This window comes from Sturnira hondurensis, unplaced genomic scaffold (assembly GCF_014824575.4).
Source record: "Sturnira hondurensis isolate 20B ecotype Veracruz unplaced genomic scaffold, ASM1482457v3 Scaffold0020579, whole genome shotgun sequence".
NCBI classification, from domain to species: domain Eukaryota; kingdom Metazoa; phylum Chordata; class Mammalia; order Chiroptera; family Phyllostomidae; genus Sturnira; species Sturnira hondurensis.
The window spans coordinates 2597963-2613886 of record NW_028093210.1 but is presented as its reverse complement, the minus strand read 5'-3'; the positions used below and the strand labels follow the sequence as shown (position 1 = coordinate 2613886).

General features: G+C 47.3%; 1 protein-coding gene across 4 annotated transcripts in view; it reads left to right on the top strand.

Annotated features, from left to right (window-relative positions):
• NLRC3 (NLR family CARD domain containing 3) overlaps positions 1-7880 on the top strand; it is a 34386-nt gene extending 26506 nt beyond the window's left edge. For 2 of the 4 annotated variants that reach the window (XM_037029899.1, XM_037029897.1), the window contains 9 exons: positions 506-589; positions 1113-1196; positions 1799-1882; positions 2386-2469; positions 4389-4472; positions 4933-5016; positions 5717-5800; positions 6226-6309; positions 6548-7880. In XM_037029899.1, coding sequence (XP_036885794.1) covers positions 506-589; positions 1113-1196; positions 1799-1882; positions 2386-2469; positions 4389-4472; positions 4933-5016; positions 5717-5800; positions 6226-6309; positions 6548-6638 — 763 coding nt within the window. In that variant the 3' untranslated portion in view covers positions 6639-7880. Of the gene's footprint in view, positions 1-505; positions 590-1065; positions 1197-1798; positions 1883-2385; positions 2470-4388; positions 4473-4932; positions 5017-5716; positions 5801-6225; positions 6310-6547 lie in introns of those variants that run through there. The other 2 variants (XR_005064135.1, XM_037029900.1) reach the window with 2 other exon arrangements.
• Positions 7881-15924: the final 8044 nt, after the last annotated feature.

Sequence of the window (15924 nt, the reverse complement as noted above, 5' to 3'; positions counted from 1 at the left end):
GACCTATCCTGCCTCTTCCATCCCACCACACCAGCTCTGTTTCCTTGGACTGTAGGGGTTGGTGTTGGCTCTGGAGTTTTGAGAATGACAACAACCACCAAGAGCCCTTTAGAAGTTGGTGCAGGTAGCTAAAAAAGAGGGCCAGCTGCAGTGACTTTGGTGTGGGGTTGGGGAGCTTGGCACTGCCCCATACTGGGGAGACTCAACTGTGCCACTTTCTCTGTGGGCTGCAGACACAGCACATGCTCCCTCTCAGGGGCTGTTTGGAGGCACCCAGACCAAGGCAGTGTATAAACTCTGGTACTAGGCCCACCTGCCCTGACCTAGCAGGGGCTGGAATGTGGGGGATGGGAGAGGAGAGAGGGCTGATGAAAAGAGCAACGTGAAGTGGCACCTGCCTCAGGGATCCCCCAACTCCCTGTTGAACTCGGTGCTTCAGCTGGACCAATGGCCCCTCTGGGTCCTGAGACAGCCACACCAAACATGCCTTCTCTCCTGTATGCAGCCTGCAGAGCAATTCCATCAGTGACGCAGGAGTGGCAGCGCTGACAGGGGCCCTCTGCACCAACCAAACCCTCCTCAGCCTCAAGTAAGTCCCAGCCTCCCTCTCCAACCAGGTATTCCTTTGGCCGGGGATCTCAAGGAATTTTGAGACTTGGAAAGAAAGGCTAGTACTTAGAAGCCCACACATACTCCTGTGGGCTGGTTTTGGTGAAGACCTATGGTTAGGCAGCTTGATTCTGGAGCTGACATCCTGCCCTCTTCCTGTTTGGGGGAGGGTAGGGGCAGCTGTGGCCCTCAGCTGGCCAGTTCTGCTGCTCCCTGCCCATACACAAGCTCTTTAGGTGCCCAAGCATGCATGATTGCCCCTCACAGTTCTGCAGTCCCATTGTCTTATCCTCTTTCAACTGTTGACAGTCCTAAAGGGGAGACACTTGGCTGCCCAGCCACCAGAACCTGGGCTTGCTGGAGGAACACGCTGCACCCAGATGCTCAGGAAGGCCAGGCTCCACCCGAGGTTTCTCTGGTTCTAAAAGCCTGAATACCTGGGCTTGTCTCCCCCAGAGGCCTCATCTGCCTGGTCAGCAGCTCAGGGCCTTCTCTTTCCTCAGCCTGCGAGAAAACTCCATCAGCTCAAAGGGAGCCCAGGATCTGGCTCGAGCGCTCTGCACCAACAGCACCCTGAAGAACCTGGAGTACGTGAGTTGGGGGGCAGGTTGTTTTTCTTAAGAATCCTTTATGCCAGGGCCTCAACCACGCAGAGCACAGGGACTGATGGGCCAGGCCCTCATCACTGCTGCCACTGTGAAAGGCTGAAGAAGGACCTGGCGGAGAGAAGGCAGCCAGGAGACTTGGTCCCTGGCGGCAACCCTGACACAAGTCCCCTGGTCTCACGTCATAAATTACATGAGGATGAAGTTAGTGGTGACTCTCTGCCCAACCCCCTTGTCCCGTGGTGAGGGACAAGCCTGTGGAAGTGGCACCGTCACGAGGGCAGCACGGTACGAGGATCAGGAGTGAGTCCCTGGTGCTTCTGCCATCTCCTGGTGGGTGATGTGTCCTGGGACCTCACTGAGCCAAGCCTGGGCCCACTCCCCATGGGGTTGTCAGAATTTGTCACAACAGTCCAGGTCATGTGCCTGGCACGTGCAAGTGGTCCTTAAGCATGAGCTAGGCTATCCAGTGGAGCCAGTGCAGCCCTTGGGTTGGAGGAGAGCAGTGTGGATTCCCTGGAAAGCAAGGACAGGGGACCTCATGGCCTGCTTTTTCTCACTTGCCCTCATTCTCCTCCTCCCAGCCTGACAGCCAACCTCCTGCATGACGAGGGTGCCCAGGCCATCGCGGTGGCAGTGAGAGAAAACCACACCCTCACGTCCCTTCAGTGAGTCCTCAGTGCCCACACCCACCCCACCCCCCTGAACAGAGCCGAAGGGCTACATGCAGACCAGCTGATGCAGGAGGCTAAATCCAGCTCTGGACACCCCCCACATGGTCGCTGGGGCCTCCAGCAGGTCACTGGCAGAGGCCACCAGCCCTGCACCCTGATCTGCTTCCTGAGGCTGATCCATGGGGAGGCCAGTGGTGGGAGGTGGGTACCCATGGCTGGGCCTCTGTGTCCCATGCTTTATGCAGGGGCCACCAGGAGTCTTTATTCAAGCCTTTCCCTGTGTTCGCCACCAGCCAGAGAGTAAACGATGACTCCTTGAGGCTAAGGCTGAGGAGGGTCACGGGAGTTCTGCCCATCAGTGGTCCCCACAGAACCCACCCGGCAAGGACCCCATCCTCTGGTGTCAGACTCTCCTGGGAGGAGACCCCTCTTTCTGGAGCTGCAGGACCTCCTGGGCTGCCTTGGGCCATCTAATCATGTGGTTCGTGTCTGCCTAGCCTGCAGTGGAACTTCATCCAGGCCAGCGCTGCCAAGGCCCTGGGGCAAGCACTACAGTTCAACAGGAGCCTGATCAGCCTTGAGTAAGTGGGGCCTCCACGGAGGCCACAGGAGCGGGGGATCTGAAACCACAGTGCCTGCCGGGGCGGGGTGAGTGGGCTCAGCACACAGCCTCCTCTGCCCTAAGGCCAGCAGGCATGTTTCCAACCTCATCTGCTTAAAAAAAATAGCGGCTTTATTGAGAAACAATCTCTCCATTTAAGGTGTATAATTCACTGGCTTCTAGTATAGTCACAGTTATGTAACCACCACTACAGTCAAGTTCAGAACATTCCTGTCACCCCTGAGAAAGCCCGTATCTACTAGCAGTCACTCCCCAGCCTCCCTGTCCCCAGCCACCACAGATTGACTTTCTCCATGGATTTACTTCCTTGGCATTTCATATAAGTGAAATCCTACCATGTATGGTCTTTTTTGACGGGCGACTTTCATTTAACATGTTTTCAAGGTTCATCCACATTGTAGCACGTGTTGCCACTTCATCCCTTTTTATGACCGAGCAACACACCACTGTATGGATAAGACCACACTCGGTTTACCCTTCATCTGTTGTAGGGCCTTTGTGTTGTTTCTGCTTTTCAGTTATTACGGATAACGCTGCTATGAACGTCCGTATACAAGTTTCTGTGCTTTCGGTCCTCAGAACTGAACCTATGCTTTCAGTTCTCTTTTGCATACAGCTGGGGATGGAACTGCCAATTCGAATGGTAACTCTGTTTAACCTTTTGGGTTTCACCTGCTTTTCACACTGACTACTTCTCTCTCCGCTTCCAGGATGTCCTGTCTCTGGCTAGTTGTTTGATTCTGAAATACTGGCGCTCCTCAGGGTTCTGTCCCAGGCCGTCTTCCCTTGAATGGCATCTCTTCCGGCAGCTCTCACAGGCTGTAAAGTCCTGATGGCCCCACATCCATAGCCCAGACCTCTCGCCTGAGCTCCAGACTCATGCGCCCACTGCCCAGTCCATACTTCCCCCCGGGAGCCTCACTGGTACTTCAAATTGCCCACACGATTTCCCCCACAAGCCTGCTCTTGCTTCCCCATTATATGAATGGAACCAGCCAACCAACTGTGAAAAGTAGAAACATCATCCTCACTCTTTTCATTCCCAAGTCCTGTTGCTTCTCCTCCCAATGTCCCACCCTCACAGCCACTGTCCAGGCCACCAGCATCACCCACCCGCACCAGCAGCATCCACATCCAGCCCATCCTCTGCTGACCAAGATCTTTCCAAAACACAAACCTGTCCCTCTGCTGGTGAGATGTTTCAATGGCTGCCCGGTGCCTGCCGAGTGAAGTCCAACCTTCAGCAGGGCCTCTAGGGACCCCAAACATCTGCTTCCTTTATGCCTCCTCAGCCTCCTGTCACACTCCAGGGGCTCGACTCAATTTCTTCAGGTTCCTTAGATGTGCCAGTCCCTCTCCCCCATCTCCTATTCTTTAGATTTTGGTCTAGACCTATTTCTCGGGGCAGCTTCTGGGACCTCACCGAAGCCGTCACTTGGCCTATGGTGACAGCTCCTTTCATTATGTCTCCCCACCTGAGTTCCATGAAGGCAGAATTGGCCTTGCTAGTACACAATACACACTCAAATGTCCATTAAATTATTAGCACCACTAGTTAGAATAGCCCAGGGATAGGGGGCTTTTAGCTTGCTAGTTGTCTTTGGAAAACATACCCTTGTTTGTCCCAAGCCCTTGTTGACATTACTTCCATGTGTTCCTTTTTCTTGTTTGCCTCTGTTGGTCCAGATGTTTGCAGATCCCAGACCCATGTGCATGTTAATTAGGGGCCATGGGGCTGCAGTGGCCACTGAGGGTGACCCGGTGTGTATAGTCTATGGTGTGTGTGGTCTGAATTACATGGAAGGTCCAAGCTCCGCATGTCATGCTAGAGAGCTCGCCCTGTGCTCTGCGTGCCCAGGGGTCACTCTCTGTGTTCAGTTTACAGGAGAACGCCATTGGGGATGAAGGTGCCTGTGCAATGGCCGATGCACTGAAGGCAAACACAGCCCTCACTGCTCTCTAGTAAGTCCTGACATGCATGGCAGCCCAGGAAGCCGGCCCTTCACTATCCTTTCATACAGAAAATCCATCATTGTTTCCCAATCAAGGGAAGTGTGTTTGATTTTCCTAAGAGTAGCAACCAGGCAGAAAGGGGGATGTCCAGATCATCCCTGTGCCTGCAGTTCTAACAAGTGAGACGTAGGGATACAAGGAGTGTTCCCCTCCAAACTCTCCAGGAGACTTCCTGTACTTCCTGTATCCGTAGTATCTAGATACGTCCTAGGCAGCAGACAGTGTAGGTAGAAGATGCCGCATCTTTTGCACAGATCACAGGCCAACAATTTTCAGTGCTATTTCATCACTTTGAAAGGGTGATGAAAATGAAGGGTGGCTATGAATGGGAGCTGGGCCCAGGGCAGGTATGAGGGTGGGAGAGGCCTGGCCTGTCTGGCCTGTGCACATTCACAGCATTTCCTCTTAGTCTACAGGTGGCCTCCATTGATGCGCTGGGGGCCCAGGCACTGGGGGAGGCCCTAGCTGTGAACAGAACCTTGGAGATTCTTGAGTAAGTATTTCAAGCTACAGTTTCTTGCCCAAAGAAGCCAAGCTGTTGATTCAAGGTGAATAGATATGGAGGAGAAAAAAGGTCAATGTACACGAAACTTGCAAATCACTTAAATACCTTCACTTAGCTCAAGCATGCCCCAGCTCCCCTGTTCCTACATCATCTTTTTTCCCTGGGAATCACTGTTGTTGGCCCTCCTTTCCTTGAGGACCTGCTCTTCTTGGTCTTGTCCAGGCTGAACTTGTCCCAAAGCCCTGTTTAAGCATTCCTTGGGGTGGTCAGACACCACCGATCTCGGTCTTTAAGATCCAGAAGTTCGGGCCCCAAGCTCTGTGGGGCTTTCAGGCATGTCCATGTCATCCCTGCTCCTGCATTTCTGGGACGCTGAGCACACAGGACTGCTGGATGCAGTGCTGCCTCTCCTGCCTCAGCCCCCTTCTGTCTTGGGATTGGGAAAGGAGAATGAAGTCTCCAACAAACTACCAAGGTTGGGCTGGCCCACCCCACCCCCCATGCATCCTGTGGCTTCCCAGGGCCGGACTCAATTCTGCACCTGGGAGTAAGGAAGGAGCAACCTAATCCCCCCTGGTTGCTGAGTCCATGCTGCCTCAAACAAGTAGCCCACATTCATCTGAAAAGGTACCATCTCAAACGGCTCTCAGCCATCACTGTGCCTTGCACTTCCTGTCTTTTCTTACAGCTTGAGAGGAAATGCCATTGGGGTGGCTGGAGCCAAAGCCCTGGCAAATGCTCTGAAGGTCAACTCAAGCCTCCGAAGACTCAAGTGAGTGGGTGCAGAGCCCTATCTGTACCCCAGGGCAGATGACTTTTCTGCTGGAACCTTCCCCAGGGGATACGATGCTTTTTATTTTCTGCATAGCTGCTTCCTTCTGAATAGAAATAGTGGACTGCTCTGGTCACTATAGTCTATACTGTGGATGGGTTTGTTCATTCTGCCTAATTTAAGTCAAAGGTAAATCATTTAACATCTGCATTTTTGTCTTATATCCTCCAAGGCACTTGGATGGGAAAACTGGCTCCTTAGAGATGCCGGTCTCAGGGGTAAATGCCACCTTGATGTTGGCATGGCACCTGTGGACAAATCGGCTCCAGAATGGCCCCCCAAGAAATGCAGTGCTGCTTCCTGGGGTGTTGTGTTCTTCCGTCCTGAATAGCTCACTGTGGTGTCTCCATCTTTTCTCCGCCTAGTCTTCAAGAGAATTCCCTGGGGATGGACGGGGCGATATGCATTGCCACGGCCCTGTCGGGAAACCACGGGATCCAGCATATCAAGTGAGTGGGGCCTGGCGGTTTCTGACCTTTCAGGCCATTCTCACCCTGGGAAGCCAGCCGACTCCCAGGCCCCTCAGCAACTCTGGGGTAAAACTCGGCGTAAGAGAAAGCCATTCAGAGCCGTGTCCGTGGGAGGGATCCTGGAAGCACGGAGGTCTGCATATTTTATTTAGTGACCATCTGCTCGTTACTACCCCTTTAGGCAGGTTTTCAATTTTTCCTAACCCTTCTCGTCTAGTCTCCAGGGCAATCACATTGGGGAATCCGGTGCCAGGATGATCTCAGAGACTATCAAGACAAATGCTCCCCTGTGCACTGTTGAAATGTGAGCAAAGCAAGCTCCTGGTGGACCAGGCAGGAGGATGGGCAGAGACACAGCTGGAAGCCTTCAAACAAAATGACCATTTTCCGGGGTGATTTCCTGTGATCTGGGAATGACACCGACTCACACGCAAGCTGGTATCCTACAAAGAGGCAGGAAAGAGGCTGCCAAAGGAGGTCACAGGCACCCACCTCTCCTGGTCCAAGGCCAGTCTAGGCAGGAGTGCGATGGACACTCTGGCACGGCACACGGGGGGAAGGGTCTTCCACAAGGGACCCAGGACTTACACCTTAAAGCTCAGCAGGTAAGAAGCTGGTCTGAGCTTGTTCATACCTGGAGGTCTTCGTGTGCCCCAGCTCTTTAGTTATTACTGCCTTTTCCCACTCACCTGGTTAAAATCACCCTCCTCCCTCCGAAATGAATTGCCATATTCCTACCGATTGGCACTGGTAACAGAGAGGACCTCTCTTTTCTTAAGAAGAAAATTTTAGGAGTATGATCCTTAAAGATATATGGAAAAACATGGGAATATTGTGAAGAGAAATAAACGCTTTAATCATAGAATTCTGGAGACAGAGACAAAAAATAAACTTTCCCAAGGGTTTTGCCATTTTTTATCCATTACGAAATCTCCCACAGGCATGTAGTCTGGCACCCTGGTTATCAACAACATGCTAAATGTTGACGCCTTAATAATGTCACTCTACATCGGGCTCCACACCACTGGCCTGCTCCAGCTTCACTCCGAGGGCGAGCTGAACTTCCCCACGGCATAAATTCTCTCGGATGTCTGTGCTGGAAAGGGGACGACCCCAATGGAAACTACGGTTCGCATCAACTTAAAAAATGCGTATAAAGTAATCACCATTTTAAAATTTGAAAAGGAAACACTGTGTCCCAAACGTTTCTTCAAAATTGAATAGTCAAGGCAAGAACCAACAACGGACACTAAAAATCATGGCTGAGAGTCCAGTGAGGAGGAAGCTATCTGCATAGTCTCAAAACGTCACTCCACAGTGGTATTTAAAAGGCACCTTACATTTTACAAATAGAGCTTTAACAAAGTAATTAAACTTAATGCCACCAAGATTGGGATAAAGGGGCATTAGGGGCCCTGATGTGACGCACTCAGAGGGGACATATTGCTGATGCAGTATTCCTGCCAAAAAGGTTTACTGGAGTCTAATCATGAAAAAACTCTGGCAAAATCAGAATTGAGGGCCATTCTGAAAAAATGAAACAAAACAAAAACTAGCCTGACCTTTGAAAATGTCAATGTCATCCAAAATAAAAAGGCTGGGGACTGTTTTAAATTGAAGGAGATTAAAAGGACATAACTTAATGCAAAGTCTTTGATTGTATTCTAGACTGGAAGAAAAAATCAACCATAAAGAACTTTTTTTTTTGGAAATTGGGGACATTTGAACATGAGGAATGTGTAGTATTTATTGTATTACCATTTGAAAAAGGTATTTTTGCTGGGTGCTGACCGTTTCTTCTTTCAGTGCTTTCAAAATATTGCTATATACTGTCTCCCGGATTGCACTGTTTGTGGCTGAACTGAGGACTCAATGAAACAAGAGGTGCCGTAGCTCAATGTTGAAGAAAGCTGTGCCGTGTAGGGACCCAGCACAGGAGAAAGGTCAGGGGCCAAAGGAGTGGAGAAAAAATGTGCTCTTCGGGGACTTTGAGAGCAAGCTACACTAGAATTGGAGGGTCTCTAGAGCACCCTCTGCTGACAAAGCTTAATTAACATCTCACTAGATGACAAAGGAGAGATGTTACAAAATAACACCTTTAAAACAGATCAGGCTGAAAGGTGAAATTGGAGCTGAGGCAATAAATTGATATACCAGCACAGTGGGATTTGTCTTGCTTTTTTCTTTTTTAAAATTGTATTTTATTGATTATGGTATTACAGTTGTCACAATTTTCCCCCCTCTCCAACCTCCCACCTGGCACCTACCACTCCCTCAAGCAATCCCCACACCATTGCTAATGTCCATGCGTCATGTGTATAAGTACTTTGGCTACTCCATTTCCTATGCTGTGCTTTACATCCCCATGGCTATTCTGTGACTACCTATCTGCACGTCTTAATCCCCTGACCTCTTCACCCATTCCCTCACATCTCATCTGGCAACCATTAAAACACTCTCTGTATCCATGATTCTATATTCTACTTGTTTGCTTAGTGTGTGTTTCAGATTCAATTGTTGATAGATTTGTATTTATTGCCATTTAATTCTTCAGTTTTTATCTTCTTTTTCTTAAATAATTCCCTTTAACATTTTATGTAATAATGGATTTGGTAATGATGAACTCCTTTAGTTTTTTCTCATCTGGGAAGATCTTCACCTGCCCTTCACCTGCCCTTCACCTCTAAATGACAGCTTTGCTGGGTACAGTAATCTTGGCTATAGGTCCCTACTTTTCATGCCTTTGAATATTTCTTGCCAATCCCTTCTAGCCTCCAAAGTTTCTTTTGAGAAATTGTCTACGGCCATACCACCCTGAACGCGCCCGATCTCGTCTGATCTCGGAAGCTAAGCAGGGTCGGGCCTGGTTAGTACTTGGATGAGAAATTAACTGACAGTTTTACGGGACTTTCCCTGTAGGTAACTGCTTTTCTCAGGCTAAATGCTTTGAAGATTCTCTCATTATTTTTAACATTTAGCAGGTGTCTTGATTATGCTAAAGGTTTGATGTGTCTTGGAGGGGGCCTTGTTGCTTTCATTTTGTTTGGGACTCTCTGTACTTCCTTGATTTGCATGTCTATTTCCTTCACCAAATTAGGGAAGTTGTCTTTTATAATTTTTCAATTAAGAGTTCCAATTTCTTGCTCTTTCTCCTCTCCTTCTGGCACCCCTATGATGCAAATGCTGGAACACTTGATTATCCCAGAGGCTGCTTACACTATCCACATTTTGTTCTGGACTCTTTTTTCTTCTTGTTGTTCTGAGTGGGTTTTTTTTTTTTTGCTTCCTTATGTTCCAAATCATTGGTTTGATTCTCGGCTTCAGCACTCTACTGTTGTTTCCCTGTAAACTGTCATTTCAATTAGTGTATCCTTCATTTCTGACTGGATCTTTTCTATGCTGTTGAGGTCCTCACTGCATTCCTTGAGCACCCTACTAATCAGTATTTTGAAATCTGCATATGATTGCTTATCTTCATCTTGTTTAGTTCTTTTCCTGGAGTTCTTTTTTTTGATTGCATGCGCTCTTTCATTGCTTAGAATGAACAGATTTCATCTGTTCTTTCATTTGGGCCATGTTTCTTCATCTCCTCTTTCTGAGAGCCTCCCTGTGTTTATTTCTGTGTATTAGGGGAGCGGCTACGACTTCCTGTCTTGGTAGTGTGGTCTAATGTAGTAGGTGTCCTATAGGGTCTGGTGGCACAGTGTTTCCTATCACCCAAGCTGGGTACTCGTGGTATGTTCTTCTGTGAGCTGAGTACACCCTCCTCTTGTTGCTGAAGCTTGATTACTGTGGGCAGGTCAGTGGGAGGGATTTGCCCAGGACAGTCAGCTGCAAGGACTGGTTGTGACCACTGACCACCAACCTCCACCCTCCACTGAGGATCTGAGGTGCAGGGGCAGGGTTGTGATGGTCTTATGTGGTCTGTAGTTGTCCACTGGAAGTGCAGGCTCTTGGGTTTCCCAGGACATACAGGCCAAGGTCAGCCCCCACCAGTGTTTTTGCCTGGGGCCACCCTGCCTGAGCTTAAAGCAATCTGAGATGGCCACTACTTGTACTGGGCTTGGAGATTCCCAGGAGAAGCCAAGCTGTGAATCTAGGCTGGTTGGTGCTAGTGCCAGGCCCATGGCCCCTTAGCAATAGGTATGTGGGCCGGGNCCCTGTAAACTGTCATTTCAATTAGTGTATCTTTCATTTCTGACTGGATCTTTTCTATGCTGTTGAGGTCCTCACTGCATTCCTTGAGCACCCTAATAATCAGTGTTTTGAAATCTGCATATGATTGCTTATCTTCATTTTGTTTAGTTCTTTTTCTGGAGTTCTTTTTTTGATCGCGTGCACTCTTTCATTGCTTAGAATGAACAGATTTCATCTGTTCTTTCATTTGGGCCATGTTTCTTCATCTCTTCTTTCTGAGAGCCTCCCTGTGTTTATTTGTGTATTACGGGAGCGGCTACGACTTCCTGTCTTGGTAGTGTGGTCTAATGTAGTAGGTGTCCTATAGGGTCTGGTGGCACAGTGTTCCCTATCACCCAAGCTGGGTACTCGTGGTATGTTCTTCTGTGAGCTGAGTACATCCTCCTCTTGTAGCTGAAGCTTGATTACTGTGGGCAGGTCAGTGGGAGGGATTTGCCCAGGACAGTCAGCTGCAAGGACTGGTTGTGACCACTGACCACCAACCTCCACCCTCCACTGAGGATCTGAGGTGCAGGGGCAGGGTTGTGATGGTCTTATGTGGTCTGTAGTTGTCCACTGGAAGTGCAGGCTCTTGGGTTTCCCAGGACATACAGGCCAAGGTCAGCCCCCACCAGTGTTTTTGCCTGGGGCCACCCTGCCTGAGCTTAAAGCAATCTGAGATGGCCACTACTTGTACTGGGCTTGGAGATTCCCAGGAGAAGCCAAGCTGTGAATCTAGGCTGGTTGGTGCTAGTGCCAGGCCCATGGCCCCTTAGCAATAGGTATGTGGGCCAGGAGCTCACTGAGGCTGGCTTTGCTTGTTTCAGAGGATTTAGGAAGTTGTGAAGCATGACCCCAGACCAGCCAGTCACAAGGAAAAGCAGCTTGGGTGGGCCCACAAGTCAGGTGGGATGGAGTTCCTGGGGAATCTACAGGGCAGGGACCAACAGTATCAGCCAGGTTGGAGTCTCAGATATGGCACCAGCCTGCCAGCTCTGTGACTCTGTAGGGGGAGGGTTCAGAGAAGAGACAATGGCCCACCTTTCTGTCTGGGAGAAGGCGGTCTGTCTACTAGCTCTTCTCTTGATGGCAGACATTTCACTTTCTCCCTGTAGCCACTAGTGTCTTTCAAGCTGCTATCCTTGGGCTGAAGCTCACAGTGAGTGAGTCTGATTAAGTCCGTGTGTGGGTTAATAGCAACTGCTTGAGCCTCCACACGTTTCTTCCATTGACTCCGTCCCTGCTGGTTTTGCAGCCAGAAGTCAGATGGGAGCTTATCTGTCTGGCACTAGAATCCTGAGCTGGGGGTTGGTGTGTGGCTGGGAGTCCTCGCTCCCGAGATAGCCTTCCCAAATTTTCATCTGCCACATGTGGATGTGGGACCAGCCTGTTGCATGTCTCTGTCTCTTCTACCAGTCTGGGTGGATATGCTTTAATTCTGTAATTGTTAGACTTCCACTCAACTCTATTTCTGAAGGCTCTGAGTGACGGTTGTTCTATATTTTAGTTGTAATTTTGACGTGACTGTATGAGGAGGCAAGCCCTGTTTACATATGCTGCCATCATGACCAGAAGTGTCTCATTTCTCATTTTAGACAGTTTCTATTGCTGTCTTCAGGATCAGTAATATATTCTTCTGCAGTGTCTGATATGCTCCTAATTCCCATTTGTATGGTTTGGTCTCGTTTTTACTCTCTGGAAGTTTTGTTTGAGGCCTTCTTTATATCTTCTATTCCTCTCCTTAATATGCTCATGCTTTCCTCTACCATCTAACTATACAGAATATAGTTATAACTGTTTAGAAATGTCCTTTTCTACTAATTCGACCATCTATCATTTCTGGGTCCGTGTATTGATTTTTCTCATTACACCTGGTAATATTTTTTTAGAGTGAAATATTTTTATATTTAGGATTAGCCAGCTGGACTCTAGATTATTTCCATTTTGTTGGTAATATCCAAAGCAACATAGTTGGAAGCCAGTCTAACATATACTTTCTGTGAGACCAAATCAGGTGTTGACCTTGGGCATGTTAATGTCATAGGGCTTCTTCACAGCTTCTTTGATCTGTTGCTTGTTTGCCTTATGTCCACAACAAACACTTGTCTACTGTTGTCTTCTATCTTCTTCATGGCTGACTCGAATAGAGGTCAAGCTTGTTTCTCCTTGGGGTGCTCTTCTGAGGATATCTGGACTACCTTTGAAGCTGAAGTGTCTTTGTACCTGGTAATTTTTATTGGACACCAGACATTGGATACTTTATCTTTCTGAATGCTATTTTAAAAGTATTTTATTTATTTATGTTTAGAGAGAGGGTAAGGGATGAAGAAAGAGAGGAAGAGAAACATCAATATGAGAGAAACATCAATCTCTTGCCTCTCGTGCACCTCCATCCAGAGGCCTGGCCAACAACCCTGGCATGTGCCCTGACTGAAATCAAACCAGTGACCTCCTGCTTCACAGAATGACCCCCAACCCACTGAGCCACACCAGTAAGGGCTGAATGCTATTTTATATTTCTTAAAATACTCAATCTTATTCTGGAACACAATTACTAGAAACATGTGGATCCTTTCAAAACTTGCTTTTAAGCTTTATTAGCCAGGACAAGCCATCCTTCATTCTAGGGTTACTTTGGCCATCTTCTGAGGAAATGCCTCAGTAATCTTGGTCTACCTCAAGCCCAAGTCAAGAAAACTGTTTTAACAGCCCTGGATGGTGTAGCTCAGTGGATTGAGCGCAGGCCTGCAAACCAAACAATCGAGGTTTGATTCCCAGTCAGGGTACGTGCCTGGGTTACAGGCCAATTTCTAGCAGGGGATGCATGAGAGGCAACCATACATCGATATTTCTCTCCCTCTCTCCTTCCCTTCCCCTCTAAAGATAAATAAATAAAATTTAAAAAAAGAAAGAAAACTGTTTTGGGTCAAGTACCAATAAACACTAAAGATCCAGGTGTAAAAAATTGTGAAACCAACCTTTTCCTTCTTACCTAAAATAACTTCTATCCAACTGGTTATCTAGTATGTATGTTTTCGATAAAGTATGAATTTAAGCAGAATGGCTCCTAATGAAGACTTTGTTTCATCAATCTCTCCGATTCAGCCACCTCCTGTTCCACGAGCTGGTTCCTCTCAGCTAAAAAATATGTTTTCCTCACACACATACATAAAATGAAGAGCCCTCTGGTCCTCCAAAATGTTCTTTGAACATGCTTTTCTCCACCAGCTGTCCTCTTTTTTTTATCCTCACCTGAGGACATTTTTTTCATTGCTTTTAAAGAGAGAGAAAGAAAGAGGGGAGAGAGAGAAATATCAATGCAAGAGAGAAGCCCGGATTGGCCATCTCTCATATGCACCCTGATTGGGGATCAGTGCTTGGACAAGGGATCACAGGTGCCAGACAGGGTGTCTCATGCTTCCACATCCAGGCTGCGGATCAAACCTGCAACCCAGGCATGTGCCCTAACCAGAAATCAAACTGCAACCCCCTGGCTACAGGATGATGCTTCAACCAACTGAGCTACATTGGCCAGGGCCAGCTCTGTCCTCTCTTTTCACTTGTGACCATCCCCTTTCGGAAGTCTTCGATACTCACAGTTTTGGCTTCAAATTCCAATTTCTCTTCAACTCATCACTTGTTATCTCACTTTTCCTGGCCCTGACATCCTATATGTCAACATTCGTGGTTTCTCTGACTCAGCCTCATTTATGAGGATCTAGCACTTGTTCACTTTTCCTTTCTTTGGAAATTCTCCCTTGCTTTGGTTTCTGTAACATTACAACCTTCCAACCCCACCTTCTCCTTGCCACTCCAACACTCTGAGAAATTAAACACATTTTTCCTAATTATTAAAGTAAAATACAGTCACTTTAGAAAATACTTCCCCAGGTTCTTGTTCTGGCTCCTTGTGGATGTTTCCCCTTAGACACGTGTTTCTCAGATGTCCGCTCTTAGCTCTCCTCTCATCCCACATAATCTCCCGAGGCATCTTATGTGCAAACGATTCTCAAACCTCAAATTCCAGCCCTTATCCTTTTCCGGTCTGTATACTTATCTTTTTAAAAGTTCATTTTCATCAAAGTAACACATAGTGCTATACACAGTTTAAAAAGCCAAAGAATATTACGAGGCTTAATAATGGCACACAGTTGTTTTCCGTCCTTCCTGTTCCTCCCCTATCTGAATACCACTACTCCCAAAACTAAGTACCCTACATGCACTGCTTATTGCTTTATCATTTTAGAGAGCATCTGTTGACTTTCTATTTAATAAGTATTATGAGAAATAAATGGCACTGGGGTGTGTGTATGTATCACTTTGTCCCCAGTTTTTGTGTCTTCCTCCTTCCAACATAGTTATAGTATGATTTTGGGTTTAATCATTATTTAGTGTTATCTTATGACTTTATTTATCTTATGACTTCAGTACGGATCCCTTTATTAGTATGGATCATTTTCTTCCTGTATAATTGTTCTTTCTAGAATTAACAGTTGTGGCTCTGACCAGGTAGCTCAGTTGGTTGGAACACCATCCCAATTCACCAAGGTTGTGGGTTTGACCCTCAGTCAGGGCACATACAAGAATCAACCAATGAATGCACAAATAAGTGGAACCACAAACCTATGTTTCTCTGTCTTTCCCTCTCTTTAAAATCAATATTTTTTAAAAAAAGAATTAACAGTTGTATTATTTTAAAATTTTACTTAATTTTCTATGTCACTATGCTTGATTCTTTTCCAAATTGTCCAAGAGAAGTGTAAGGTCTGAATATTATCACTCACAGACACACTGATTATTCCATCAGTTCCATCTTTCTCTAATGATACACCTCCAGTCACATCCTTCTTGAAAGAACTTCTGCTCTGAGTAGGAGGCAGAACCTTTAAGTTCCTTTTCAGTTCAACCAGTCCTGGACTCCAGCATCCAAGAATTCCCCTGAACCAATTTAACAGCTGTGATATTTATGTAGTATATTGCTAACCTAAAGGAATACATCTCCCCTTAAGACAGGGTTGTCAAACTCATTTTCACTGGGGGTCACATCAGCCTTGCAGTTGCCTTCAAAGGGCTGAATGTAACTGTAGGGCTGTAGAGGTGTAACTACTCCTTACCAGTTAAGCAAGAGCTCTGCGCTGCCGCCAGGTAGAAACAAGGTGCCAGGTGGATTAAACAAGGTGGAGGGCCAGATTCGGCCATGGGCCTTGTTTGCCACCTGTGTCTTAAGACGTTTGATATCGATATTATAGTTTAAAATGCTAACAAAAGACATTTTGCATTTATCCCTTCTTCCTGTTCTACCTAAAAGGGAAACAGTTCTTCAAATTTCCTATTGAAGTTTGTGGACTTTGTTCTTCATGGCTACCACCAATAGTAATTGAGGATTTAAAAGTTCTTTATATTTTCTGTCAATACACA